General features: G+C 37.4%; 1 protein-coding gene across 2 annotated transcripts in view; it reads left to right on the top strand.

The window, feature by feature from the left end:
• HDAC9 (histone deacetylase 9) overlaps positions 1 to 14,743 on the top strand; it is a 281,151-nt gene that overhangs the window by 218,140 nt on the left and 48,268 nt on the right. For both annotated transcript variants that reach the window (XM_009879560.1, XM_009879561.1), the window contains one exon: positions 6,876 to 6,994. In XM_009879560.1, the coding sequence (XP_009877862.1) occupies positions 6,876 to 6,994 (119 nt within the window). The remainder of the gene's footprint in view (positions 1 to 6,875; positions 6,995 to 14,743) is intronic.

Here is a 14,743-nt window from a genome sequence, read left to right as displayed (position 1 = left end):
CAAATAATAGTCTTAGTCTCTGAAAATGTCTTCAAAAGCCAAAAAAATAAAAAAAAATAAAAGCAAAGCTGTTGGTGCTCCTAGAATATTTCATTCAGTGACACTTTGATACTCCTACAATTATAACATTTGAAATTACTAATTTGGGTTCATCTCTGGAAGACCTTGACACTTTAAATGCTTTGGCATGTACTTAAATTTAATACCATGTGTAAATCCCAGTGAAATGACCCATGATTTACAGTAGGGAGGATTTTGTATGGAAGTGGTACCTTTTGCCCCTCAAAGAATAAGAAAAAATATATTTTGTACCTTCAGAAAGCAAATAAGGTAACCATAAAACAAAAGTAAGGACAAGAATATTGACTGTGCTTATGAAAAATAGAGAAGAAATAAAATTATAAAAAACATATAAAAAGAAAATCTGTAAGGATAAAAGAAAAGATATAAAAAGAAAGGCTATAAGGATAAAACTTATATAAAAAATATAACTTAGAAACTCATGATGAATTCTGCAGGATTTAGGCATACTTTGGAGGATAAGTCCAGGACAAAGCTGACAGTCAGATCAGCAAGGAGTTTTGGGGTTTGGCCTTGGTGAACTTGGGCTGACAGTAGAACTGGCATAAAGAAATAGCATGAATGTAAACCAGAATTTTAGTGAGAGACACTAGTGTAAACTCAATTAATACAGAGCAAAAAAAATAATCCAACAGTCGTACAGAAATGCTAGACAGCTTTCTGTGAGGATAGACATTACTTGATATTGTGTTACATTAAAACATATGTGCAAACAACACATAAAAATAATAGTTACCATAAGTTCTACATACCTATTGGGGCAATCTTTTAAATACGTTCTGTTCTATTCATATCAGGGTGCATTCAACAACATACTTAAACTTGTGTAATTTTAAGGTAGAACAACATAGTGATTGTTTGGAACAATGTTTTATTTGCAGGATGTGAAACCGAGAAACTGTAGGTAGATATTCTTTCAAACAAGGGACTGGATCACCATGTGGTGGCAAAATCGCCACTCTAATAGCACTAATGCATTGTAGATCTATTTTTTGCAAAATACAGGTCTGGTATGACTGAATAAATGGCAGTGTTTTATAGTGTTTTCTACTAGTTGAAGCAGCGGACTTAGAGTCTTCTGCATTTTCTTTCAAGGTTTTTCCGGGGACAACTAAGTAATTTATTCAAGTCTTTTACCAGCTTTTAGTTTTAGCTGATTCATCTGTGAAGTGGGTACAAAAACTGCTTGCTTTAGAGGACTGTGCGATCAGGAACAGCTATACTGATTTATACCAGCTGAAGATACGAGCCTTTCCATTTATTAATGTTCTGAAAGTACTTTGAGATCACTGGATGAAAACACTGGAGGATTTTAGGGAAAGCGCAAATAATTTATGTTACTAAGCCGTTCCAATCTGCAGTTTTAGAACAGTGTGGATTTTTTTTTCTTGGTTGCACAAATTACTGTCCTGGGCTAGTATTCCTGCTCGTTTCCTTCTTAAATTACCAACACAGCAAAAGAATTGAAGCTATTTGCATCAGCTTAACTTTCTTTGGAGATTTCCAGCTCTGTGTGATGGTACTTGCAGAGTCATTTCTGGGTTGGGTACTTCTCTGCAATCTCTTCTGGGAGAACAAATGTTTGGGAGCATCCTAACCATGTGCTTTAAATATACAAAAATAGAATGGAAGAATAAAAGGAACAGAGTCCCTTGGTAGAATCTCTTTAATGTCTTGCATCTGATGTTCAGATTGGTGGGGAGGGGAGGATCACATGCCTGATGTTTTCTCTAGGACTACACCCAACTGGAAGCCATCCCTTGGCTTCTCTGCAGACAGCAGTATACCCAAATGGAACATATTAATTCTTTGGGGAAATCTCCTTGGTGGGACAAAAAGGAATCTTTTCAGCTTCCCAGACACATGCTCTGTTCCCAGTACCATCAGACTTAAAGGAGGATCTGCACTACCTTGGGCTGGAGGACATAGTTTCGTTGTAACTGCAAGGTTTAGCATAGATAAATAACTCCTGTGATCCAGCTGCTCAAGCTTTCGGGCTTTGACATGTTTATTAATGAAAATGTGAGAGAAAAGAAAGAAACAGTCAGCCAGGCAAGATGCCCCTGTAGGTCTGCTGTCATCATTAGGTGAATACGATATACCAAATATTTATGCTTCTATATGATTCAGGATCACAGAAAATAAATATCTCTTTTATGTGTTTTATTTTCTTTGGAGAAGGGAGTAGAGGACAGCGTGAGTCATACTGGAAGAATAGAATTCACTTCTCTTCTGACAAAAACTATTCATTTCATTAGAGCAGGATCCTAGCATTAACTTCTGTTTGCTGATAACCCCTGCAGCCCAACTGGCTTCAAGCAGGGAGTTGAAGACCTGCCAGTCCCCAGTCCAAACCTGTCTGGTGACCCATGGCCAGAAGCAAAATCATATTTCTTACTCCTGCTGCGGGTAAGGTAATAACCGTTCCTACCTGGGTCTGAGTGCAGGCTGCCTATCCACCCTTGCAAAGGATTTTTTCTGATGAGCAGTTTTGACCCTTCGCACCGTAACAAATCCTGCCAGCTGCAGTCTGACTTCTGAGCACAAGGCTGGTCTGAGGAATTTGGGAAGGTTAACATGAATATCTATTAGTGTATGACCAATGCTAGTTGGATGCTTTTTTTTTTTTAAAAAAAAGCACATTTTCTGTTATGATCTGATTCAGAGGATTCTGTTCTTAGGCAATTGAGAAGGGAAGAGCTATGGTTAGGTAGCTCCTGAGGAGGCAGTCGATGGATCATTTCATTTCTTACACCTTGCTGTGCCCTCCAGAGTGTAGATGAGAAGGGAGAGGACCAAGATACAAGGTCTGATGATTCTCTACTCCCAAGAGACAGTGAAGGGTAAGGAGCTGTCCCTCCCTTTCCAATCATCCTCACTCTCCAGAGGTAGGAGAAGACTGTTTACATGGGAAAAGTGTGCTTCATGTTGCTTTTGGGTAAAAAAAAAAAAAATGGTATGGAATCCAGTGGTCTGTGTAGGCTTTCTTTACAGCTGCCAACCTCAAAACATTTTTCTAAAGACAGTTATTCAGGGATAGTGAAGGTGCTGAAGCCTGAGAGGTGGCAAATGCTAAAAGATTTTATTCATGTCCTGGTGAAATTTAGTCCATATTTAAAAATGAATGTATATGATTCCTTATAGTCTTTCATAAGATAGGAAAGTATCTGTCACTTTTGTAAAGGAATTTACACGTGTGGTTTGTGCCAGAAAGGAGCTCCTGCCAAGGCAAGACAAAGGTTAGAGACATCCTACCTTCACAAAATCCAAAAGAAGATAGTGTGATGTTTTCCAGAGTAGATTTAGGAACTAGATATCTATATGGTCCTCTCTGAAATTGAGAGATTGCGGCTGTCATCTTTTTGAAAGACCAATCCGTATTCTTGGCTGCTGTAACAAGGACCACAGACACCCAGAGATGTATTAGAGAAGAGTCAAGCTTGCTGTCCTAGTAAACAGATTACATTTTCCATAATGTCTTTTTTAAAGAAAAGTCCTTAGAGTTTCTGTTCTGTATTAAATCAAGAACACTGTAAGATGTATGAGCTCTGACATTCCAAGTCCGTCAATATTATGGAGGATGAAAAAGAAATGAACAATGACACAGGTCTTGTGGGCACATGGGTTAGCTCTCCTGGTATGTAGTATGCAGAGTAGCAGCAGCAAAGTTCCATCATAATTTGTGAGACAGTATTATAGCAAAAGTAGAGTGCTATTCTTCTGGTGAAATTTAGCAGACACTATGTACATTTTTAAAAGAAAAAAATCTTTCTTTCAGAAAAACCCTCTTAGGTTTTATTTTAGCCGTGTGAACTCAGGTAATACCAAAAGCAGTAAGAGAACAGTGAGTTCTAAGTGCTACCTCCAGTTATTATCCTTGTAGCCTTCTCCTTCCTTTAGCTGAGATTCCTATATATAATTTCTGTACAGATTCATGAATATGCTACTATTTCCTGTTCAGTACTATTAAGATGGTGTTAATAGCTATTCCTGGTACTTTGTGTTGAAAGACCTTGCTTTCAATATTTAATAATTTTAGGATTGTTACCCAGTGCGGCTGGCAGTTTTCATGTCAGACATATTTATTTGACAAAAATTTTGAAGAAGCTGTGGCGAAGCAGTTTTTGCTGCTTCTAAGAATGAGATTAAGGGTCAAATGCATTGTTTTGCCCAAGTTATAAAAAAAATGTGCTGACATCTTTACGCTTTTGAGCAAGGTCTTGAAATGTGGTAGAAGTGTGGCAGATTTTTCCAATGTTCCAAATTATAAGACTCTCAAAAATCTCATTCTACATTAGCCTGGTTAAGTTTGTTAGTGCTTAGCAACTTGAGTTTCCAGAGCTTGTGTGTGCACTGAACACACTCGATCCTCTGATTCCTGACCATTGACTATGCTGTATTCTTTGGTGCTGCCACTTTATCTGACACGAAGAAATAAAAAACAGAAGCTGACTTGAATTTGAGGAAATGTGAGTGGAGAGGAGGAGGGCAAAAGCTCAAGTGGCTGCAGATAGGGAGGGTTCTTCATAGGATCCCTCCTTCTTTCAGTGCATAAGATATATGGTGCTATGGGGACAGATCAAGATTGCATGTCAGCCACAGTCCTCATCACTAATCGGGATCCGTGCCACATGTGTTGCAGACATGGGGAAGTTTGGGAATTATGTGTTGCTTCAGACAATGAATGTATAATTAGAGTATCAGAAGGTATGTACATAAGAAAAATAAGATGTGCTTGCATAAGAGTTCTTTATTCCTGATATGGTTCCCTAACTTTGGGGAGATTAACCTGCAAAAATGTTTGATCAGTGTGGTGTCTGATGTAATTATTTGTATGTGTACTTTTTGTGTTATATAGTTATACATCATGGAACTATAGGAAAAAGACAAGAGAAGTAATCTGATGTCCTGCCTCAAGGCCATGTCAGCTTCAACCTATAACAAGCTTGATGGATATTTGTTTATAAAAAACTCAAAGAGATAGAGACTCTTCAATTTTCTTAAAATATTTATTTAAATTATTATCTGTCCTTACTATTAGAAAGCTTTTTCCAGTGTCTGAACTACGGCTTTCCTTCTGCAACTACTTCATGTCCTATCCACAGTGGAATTATAGAACAGATTATTTCTTTCCTCTTGCAACAACCACTTACATATTCTTGGACTTTTTTTTCATATTTACTCTCATATTGTGTGAATAAAATAATTATAATTCTGGCATTTTATCTACTTAGGTCCTATTTTTTAGAGTTCTTTTCTTTCCTGTTGTTCTCCCAAGTTGGTCTAGGTCCTTCTTGAAGTGCAATGCTCAATACTGGAATCCATACTTCAGCAGAGGCCTACTAGTGACATGCAAAAAAAAAGGGGGGGGATTTTCACAAACTATATCACTTTGCCTGCAGGCTTTCTTGGTGCAATTTCAGCAAAATCACCAGAAAAATGAAGTTGCCTCTATCATTTTTTTCTAATGTAAAATGATATTCCTTGAAGTGCTGTATGTCCTGGCAAAGACTTTTTACTTAGTCTGAATTCTCCTTTTCTCTGAATAACAAGTAAAAGAAACACTTTCCTAATATTCAAATTACCTTGGAGGAAATCAGAACAAAATAAAGTTTATGAAACACAGATCAAAAGCTAAAATAAAGAAAAACCTAGAGTTGTTAAAGTATTGTTAATATGCTTGTTTCCCCCACAGAAAACTTTAATATTTCAATAAAAACATGATATCTTTGGCCTAAGTTGATTAAATAATAAATAAATAAATATTGAGCTAAGACAAATAGTATTACATGTGCACAAAATTGATCTTCAGATTTTGACCAGTGTAGACCAATTGGGATTTCCTTGAGTTAATAAGTTTGGAATAGAAAATTCATTTGTGTATTTGCCTTTTAATGTTAGTGATATCCCCCTGAATTAGTGCAGTCGTTATAGGCTCAGCATTTGTCACACGTGTAAAAGCCATCTTGACACCTTGCCTTTGGAAAGTCATCCTGCAAGAAGGCATCTGCGAATGCAGAATGTTGGGTCTTATCTTCTTCAACACATCTTGAATGCTTTGAGTTTTGAGAAGGGCAAAACAAAGCAACAAAATACTCCCATGGAAGTTTGTCAAGGAAGGGGTTAAAAAAGTGGAATCTTTGTGACTGTGAAGGGCTGAATTATCTTCCTGACACCAGCAGGGGTTGCTGTCACTAGTTTGTGGTTGTCACATTCCTGTTATGCTTGACCTTGGAAAGGCTTGACAACATAGTCTGGATTTGATTAAGGGAATTTCATGTTTTTCCTTTGCTAGAGTCACCCCCCACCTCGACAAACATTTAAAAATGTTAGGAAGAAAAAAAAAAAGTTTGGAAAGCAAACATTTTCCCAAAAGAAATTTATAGTTCAAATTTACACCAAGTTCGCACTAACTGGAGCAGTCCGGGTTTCCACTCAGGCTTTGAGTGCTCTCTGTAAACCATTAGTCACTTCCCTGGAAGAGGCAGCTTTTTATAGGCAGCAGGATAAAACAGGCACAGATGTCTGTGTAATATTAGAGGCTTTCACATGTACCTGCATTTTTTTTCCTAAATCATAGAAAATAAAAAAGAGTGACTATAGAAAGAAATTAATTGAAGCCGTGGACTTTTTTTTTGGTTTTGGATAGCTACCATGAAGACTGGTTTAATTAAAAGAAAATATGGTTTTGATGTACAAAATCTTGTGTTGTGGATTTTTGAGATTGTGGCAACTTATATAGTGAAGATAGAAGTTCTTTCAATTTTTAACAGGTTGTTTTTTTCACTTAACAGGACTGTGATTATGCCAGCCGCCAATGAGTTCGATCCAGAGATTGTCCTGGTGTCAGCGGGATTTGATGCCGTGGAAGGCCACGACCCTCCACTGGGCGGGTACAAAGTCACTGCTAAATGTAGGTATTGTCATAAGGCGCTGGTATTTTTTTTCTAGTTAGCAACCTTATTTTAAGTCCAGGTTATGTCCATATTTCTATTTTGTGAGATGACACCCCTGTCACTGAGGGCAGGGACTGTCCATCAGTTAATACCCAGAGATGCCCGGGGAGCTGCGGGTCTCGCCCAGTTTGCGGACAGGGTCAAATGAACATGTTAGCGTTTCTGGCTCACTCCTTTCTGTTCCTTTTGGCATTTTTGTCTTGGCTTTTTAAAGTATTACTTTTCTGGCATTCAAATAACATTTTAGAGGTTTCATGCTTTTCAATAGGCCCCATTTTCCAAATGCTGGAGTAAGTTATTTCTCTTTAAATATATATTGGAGATTTTAGACTTTGGAGACCTAAGTCCAATCTCATATTGCTCTTTTGTTATTGTAATCTTTTCAGCTCAATGGCATTAATCCTGAATTACATCAGTGTTCATGAAGGCCAAAGTTTTCTAAAAGACTACTCTGTTGGGTTGCAATGTTTGGATGTCCATTTCAGTCCTCCAAAATGTGTGTTCATGGCAAAGATTTAATATTTTCTGAAAGACAGGTCTGTCTGAGGTGTCTCATATGTAGCACTCCAAAGTCACTAACTCTTACTGGGTATTGTGGCCAAAATGATTCTGAGCCTGGGGTGTTAAGCAAGGCTGGGTAATGCAGTAACATTCTGTACAGTAAAGTGCACTGTAACATCACTATACATAAATAGCTTTCCACGCGACAACACAAAATGTTTTCCTAATTCAATACTGTTAATGAGGTTCTTCAGTATATATACTTCCCTTGAGTATATCTCAAGAAATACCATAACAACATTTGAATAGTTATTAAATATGGATCTCTGCTACTAATGGCAAATGCCTCGGGACGTGACCGGAGAAGTCAATGAGACCTAATGGCATTTAACACACTTCACAAATGGACTCCAGCTCAGAGGATTTTGTCCTTCTGACCTCTGCCTTTTGTTGCAGGTCAGTAGAACGAAGTTAGTTGTCACCTCAGATGGAGCAGGGAAGAGACACATATTTTTTATTTTCGTTGTAACTGCATGCTGCACAGGATCCCCTGAATATCAAAGATGAAAGGACAGATGGAGAGCTAGACTGACTGTTCATAGTGGCGTGCTGTGGAAAGAGAGAATGCGAGAGCAGTGCAAGGGACTGCCCAGAGACACTCACACAGGTGCTAATGCAGAAGTGGATTGGAAAGGGAACAGCCCAATGGCTGCAAGAAAGACATATTGGGTTTCACCACGGTTTTTCAGGTTAATGCAGTGGTTGTGCTAGAGACGAAAGAAACGTAGTGGCCTGTATACATGTTTGAGTATCACTTAACTGTCTATTATGATGTTGGGTAAAACATCGTGCATGAAAAAAGAACTTTGTAAGAGGTTTCTCACTATTTTTTTCCATAAGTATGGTTCCTGGTCAGAGGCACCATTTCATGAGCTTATGTGGTAGGCAGATGAGCTTCCAAGCGATACAAAACAGATATTTTGTTGAGAGATATTGTACAATCATCTGTATTTAGCATTTGAGAACGCATGCTAAACGTCCCTTAAGCATGCATAATGCTCCAGTATGATGCTCTGGCATACATGATGTGCTGGCATAACAGCTTCAACAACTTCCCTAGAAACCGCAATACCATTTGTATTTTCCTCTTAGGATAGGCTGAATTTCACCCTGACAGCAAAAAAGAACTGTTTCGTATTGCAATCAATGTTAATTTTGATTCATGAATGAATTAACTCTTCATAACTTTTTTTAGACACTGAAATCATAGCACATTTTTTAATACAAGAGGCTGCACATCTACAAGTTGCACATATGTCTGTAAGCAAAAAAGAAGTGATTTACAGTAGGTGGGTCTTGTTTAAATTAAGGGAAAAGCCAAGATAGACCCAGATAATGATCATACACCTGAGGGATGAATAAAGCCTTTTGTACAGAGCCAAAGGAATTTATTATTTCCCCAAAACAAAATTCTCCACATACCACCATAGCATTTTAGAACATAACATACTATATGTGGTATGTAGAAAAAGGAGCAGTGTATAAAAAAAAGTCTAAAGAGAAACATTCATATTAAAGATTAAAAATAGATCCTCATGCAAATTTTTTATATAATTGGTTTGTAATAATTAGAAATTATGCCCAAAACAAGTAAATGCAAAGTAAAGTTTAACCTGTAAATATTCTTTCTTTATAAATCTTTAGCACTTTATATACACTTAATACATTGAATTTTCTGATCTCTATGATGCAATGCAAACTTTATACATATAAATTAGGAAGACATTGACATCAAAGGAGATGATGGGTCCTTAGCTACTAATCTTGCTGTTAAAGAGAGTCAGAGAGACAGTAGATTCTTGATAAGGAATTATTTATGTCTTTCCTTCAATGTACAGTCAAAGAGAAAAAACTAAAATGTATTAACCAATCAGCATTCCCAAATCATAAAGTGAAAACCATAGGATGAAGATAACAGATTGGACTAATTACAGCCTTGGAGTAACCATATAGTACGCATTTACATACAGAAAAAATCTACACAGTTTGAGAGGTGCAAATTATAACCTGCTTTAACCCAGTATTTTAATTTTTTGCTATATCGACGTATAATCTGATTTACCAAGGAGTTTCCATTTCTGGCTAGTAAACAAACACATCAGGAACAAAATAGTCATATATATTTTTGCAGCTGGGCGTAGGATGGAAAAAGGCCAACTGAGATCAGTGATGATAGCAGAGCTAGGAGATATCTCACTTGCCTAATTTATTTCCAGTCCCACCAAGTAAAGAAATCACTAATGGTCTTTTTCCACTGAAAAAAAAAAAGAGATAGTATTTAAAAAAGATTGGAAGGGAAGTTTGAATCTTTCCTTTCTTATTACACTTTTCAAATCACTTTCCCTAAGTACATCTTTTTCTCCAACTACCTTTGCAATTTGTTCTTGTCTGTTGATTTTTTGAGGGGAAAAGTTTTCACTAAAGTAATGAATATTTAACTAACTTTTACCTAGTCCCAAAACAGATTTTGTTTGGTACAATGTAGAAATGAAAATGACCATTAACTAAACATTTGTTTCAACTCCAATTTTGAGGATTTCACAGGCACATTGTCTTTGTGTTAGCTTTTTTTATCCTTAGCTCCAATCCTGTCACTCAGTGAAGTGCTACCATTTCAAAAGGTGCTTGTATATACCTAGATACACATACACATCTTGAAACATGTGCTCTATTCATGTGCATTCACGTTGTGATTTTTTTTTTTATATTCTATTAAGAAAAAGAGTAGGTTTCAAAGACATGAGATGACCAGTGGCATATCGCAGAACTTTCTGCTGCCAGGAAACTCTTAGACCTTTGGTACCACTTACATGCATAATATCCTAGTAAGAAAAGGTAAGCTTTATCAACAACACTATTTATAAGACCACCTAACATAATTGGAAACAGTAGGTATACTTCTGCACGCACAGCCACTTTGTCAGGAAGAAGATCTTCCCCAAAAAAAAGAGGTTGTATCTGAAAAAGAGTTTCTTTTTCCAAATATACCTCTTTTCTGATAAAGATATTATCTCCACTCACAAACTCTGCCTTGCCTGTCTTCTTATGCTATAACTAGGCCAAGTTTAACATCAAAAAGCAAAGCAAAGACAGTGAGGCACACAGCACATTAAACCTTACCGGTAGTCCTCTTGGCCCAAGGTCTTGTGTCAGTTATAGGTGCCAACTCCTCAGGATCTTCTCTAACTTCTGGTAGGACCTGGCTCAGATTGTTAGGGATATTTGAGCAACTTGAGAAAGTAAAATTACTTTCTATGGCCCCCTCTCTTATGATTCAAGCTTAACTTCATTTGCCGAAATAGCAGAATATTTTTTGTATTGTTAAGTCCATCTTTTGTATTGGCATATCTCTGTCCATGTTGTTTGGTTAAGCTGGTTCCCCAAGCTATGTGATGAAGGTGGATGCAGCAGCAGGACCTCTCTCATGCACAACTCTCTTATGCAGAGTGGTTATTGATGTCATTGGGATCTCTTTGTTCAGATCAGGGACTATCAAGGTGCTTTAATTTTACTGTAAACTATAATTAGATAAGAGGAAAACATGCCTCAGTTCCTGACTAGCCTAATCTTTCCTTTTTAATACTAGAAATGTATTATTTTTTTCAATAAAGTGCCAGATAAAATCAGCACAATATATTACATATTATAAAAATGTAGTTGTATCAAATCCACTTTTTGTACTGGAGTTATAAAAATTGAATTGACAATAAAGTATAAGAAAAATAACAGGGGAAGAAATAAAGGGGATAAAGAGGTTTTATATTCAGAATAGTAAGGCCATGCCTAAAGAATATAAATCTACTTTTCCATCTTATCCAGATGATGCTTAAGTGGAACTCCTGAAGACAGAGCTGATATATTCTGTGCTTTATTTTATAGCTAATTTTTATAACCTCTGCTAAAATGTATTGTATTATCACACTATTTGAATTCTGTACAGTGAACAGGTCTGAAAAAGAGCTGCCAAATCTGATCATAAATTTGCAAGTTGTTAGACCTTGTAAGAGGACTGTTTTTAAATTTAGCTCTGCTGACTGAAGTTCTCCCTGTAACATTATCCTGAGGTGAAGTACTTTCTCTTTGTTTTATAGAGCAGCCCTTAGAATAATGCTTGCATTAAAGTCACTGAGATCACTTTACTGTTCAAGTAAATATTGTACATACTTGCTCATTAAGTGGTGACCATTCCATAAAAAGATTAAAGTAAATACAGAAGTGTCAAGCAAGAATGAAGATTTTTTTCAGGGTACTTATCTTCCTGAAGCACTGCATTTGTTAAGGGCTATGATGATTTACTGGAGTTTTCCTGTTGTTTTACTCTCTTATTCCAAGATGCTATTTGACACCAGAGTGCAAAATAAGATCAGCAATTAGCAGCAGGAAAAGATACCACTGCAGGCATTTAAGAAGTAAATTATATTTTGTCAGTTTGGACAACTGTCTAATTTTACGCCAAATTTGTGATGCAAGGTTGATCCAGTATCTAGGATAGAACTGACTCTTAACTAAGCTGATTTGCAACTATTAAAGGTTTTATTTGAGAAAATTGCAATAACTCCCTTAACTTACCAAAAGCTGCATTATTCTGTGATATGCTGCTTTCAAGTGGGACCAATGAAAAAAGTGCTGAAGCTATGAACAGTTTCCTTCCTGACGAGCCCTTGGAAGGTAGGGCTTAGAAGACTTCACTGTAACAGTGCACAATCTGTCCGATTAATCACAAAAGAAAAAACGATTAATACTCTAAACAGTTTATTTCCAAAGGATATGTCAACCTACGTGGTAGAAATTAATACGTAAAAAGGGCTGCTGACTTACATGTAACCTACAAGTCTTCCATCAAGGAACCTCTTCTTATGGCTGGAACTGGTACTTCTCAGAATACAAGTAAGAGCAACCAAGTTGAACTTGGGTGCCTGTCCTGTTGGTTTCTGCTTTGCCCTCCACATTTCAGTTCCAACTTCCCACAGGGAGTAATGATTTTTGATAACAAGGTCTATGAAAAGATAACAATGTCTATTTGATAACAACGCTATGAAAAGGCATAATACCTAGTATCTGGGGACAGGAACATTCAGAAGTAATGGGCATGGTTTTGATAATGAGATGACTGAAACAAATGATCTAGCATGGTGTATTTGCCATCACTGGAAAGTTTTAAATGAGACTTATAAATAGATGGCTTACAACATCCTTATAAATATGTATGCCATAGTGCACACAGACATTAGAGGCTTCATGCAAAAATCACTTAATGAAATTTCTCTTCAACGACCAGTGTTTTCTTGAATCTTCCCAATTGTCCTACTGTATCTTGGAATTCTTTTCAGTTTCCCACTACATGCCGTGCATAGTATATATGTTAGAAACAGACCGAAGGAAAAGGCTATAACTGCATATCACTGAATTCCAATGTAGAACTGGTCGGGGTCTAAGCCTGGTACTTCAGATATGTTTCAGAGAAAAGGTTTCCTATGTGCCAGCCTCACTATTTCTAAAATATTCTATGCAACTATTCTGTGTATATCAAGTACTGCAAATCATGGAGATGTTTGTTGGTGTGTTTTTTTTTTTTCCTGGAAGCACTTAATTTCTAAAGAAGTCCCCAAATAATTTTGTAACTATCTACTGGACAGTACCTTGGACTGACCGTGAATTGTTTAGTGTAGAGTGATTGTAATGTCTTTCATGATGGACTGCACTTTCTTGTGATTGTCTGAAAGGCTTCCCTGATACTTGACTCCAAAAAGGAGTCCTGACTGGGACTACTGGGGCTAGTGTAATAGGTATATGTTAAAGAAAGGCAGGCAAGAAGAGTCCATGCAAATTCACAGCTGACTAAAACAGAATAGTAGTTTTGACTCGGTAGCTGTTTAAACAAAATTCAAGTCTCTGAAAATAGTGTTCCAGGCTTTTATGATGCCACGTCTAATTTCTTCTCTTCACAAACAAGAAAGTATTTTGACTCAACTATCAGCACAAGAAACCATGCTCTTGGAGAGTCTGGCCCTAACTGCTTCAGAGTGCAGCTTCAGCAGATGGTGTGAGCTGCTCCAAGAGCTCATTGCTGTAGAAAACAGTGGTTTCATGCCCCTTCCTCTTCTGAATTGTTCATTACTTACCTTGCCCTGGCTCTGGCTCTTGTCAGATCTCTCTGTAAACACATGCAGCATTAACTCATCAACCCATCAGAAAACCTAATCAACCAAAAAAGTGGAGGGATTTCTGTTGGGCTGTGAAGCTGAATCAGATTATGGGGAGACCAATGTGTGCCACAGCTAGTGGAAGGGGGGCAGGGGGCAGGGGCAGTAGAGAAAGGGAGCAATGGAGTAGGATACCTTTTGGCAGCAGATACCTGTTAAATTAACTCAGTTGCCACAGCTGCCTTCTTGTCTGAATTCTTCTGAGTGCAGAGATTTGATTTTGGTTAACGTAATTTGGTTATCTTTGCGGTACTGGAGGTGATAAGATGGTTATCTTGCAGGATAGATCTTGAGCTTTTGATTCAGAGCTAAAAGCATGGGAGGTGGGGTGTAGCAATAATCACTCATATAGTTTTTCATGGGGGAGTCCCCTGATTCATATCAAAGATTTTCCTTTTGCTCCTTTTTTTCTCTTGGAAACTACAGGACATGCAGTGACAGGCAGCAAGAAAACATGGCAGCAAGAAAACATAGCATCAAGCCTTTGCTCCCAGTTTTCACTTTGGAAAGCAAAGTTTGGGTTTTCTCTAGGGTGATTTCTTGAATATTAATTGAATGGTTGCTTGGTACAATACAAAAGGCATGAAAATATATGACAAGTTAATTGGTGACCTACGCTCAGACATGAGTATGTTCATAGGATTTATTGGGAGAAGGAAAGCATTCTGATTTCTTTTTCCTCCTAGCCTGCAGCATCCATCTCCTATGGTGTGGCCGTTGGATTGCCCAGCCCAGCCAGATTACACTGCATCTAGTCCTGCATTTGTACTCCTTAAATTCGCTCTTGCGCTGCAAATATCACTGAATTATTTCCCATTGACTCACGGATCCGGTACATTATTGGCATTTACATTACATTTACATTTATGAATATGAAATGCAGAAAATTCCAGAAATCCTGTTCTGCGAAGGTAGAGTAGTCTATTGGCTCCTGTGGAAATT

This window comes from Charadrius vociferus, unplaced genomic scaffold, assembly GCF_000708025.1.
Source record: "Charadrius vociferus isolate BGI_N301 unplaced genomic scaffold, ASM70802v2 scaffold262, whole genome shotgun sequence".
Taxonomy (NCBI): domain Eukaryota; kingdom Metazoa; phylum Chordata; class Aves; order Charadriiformes; family Charadriidae; genus Charadrius; species Charadrius vociferus.
This window is presented reverse-complemented; position numbering and strand designations above follow the sequence as displayed.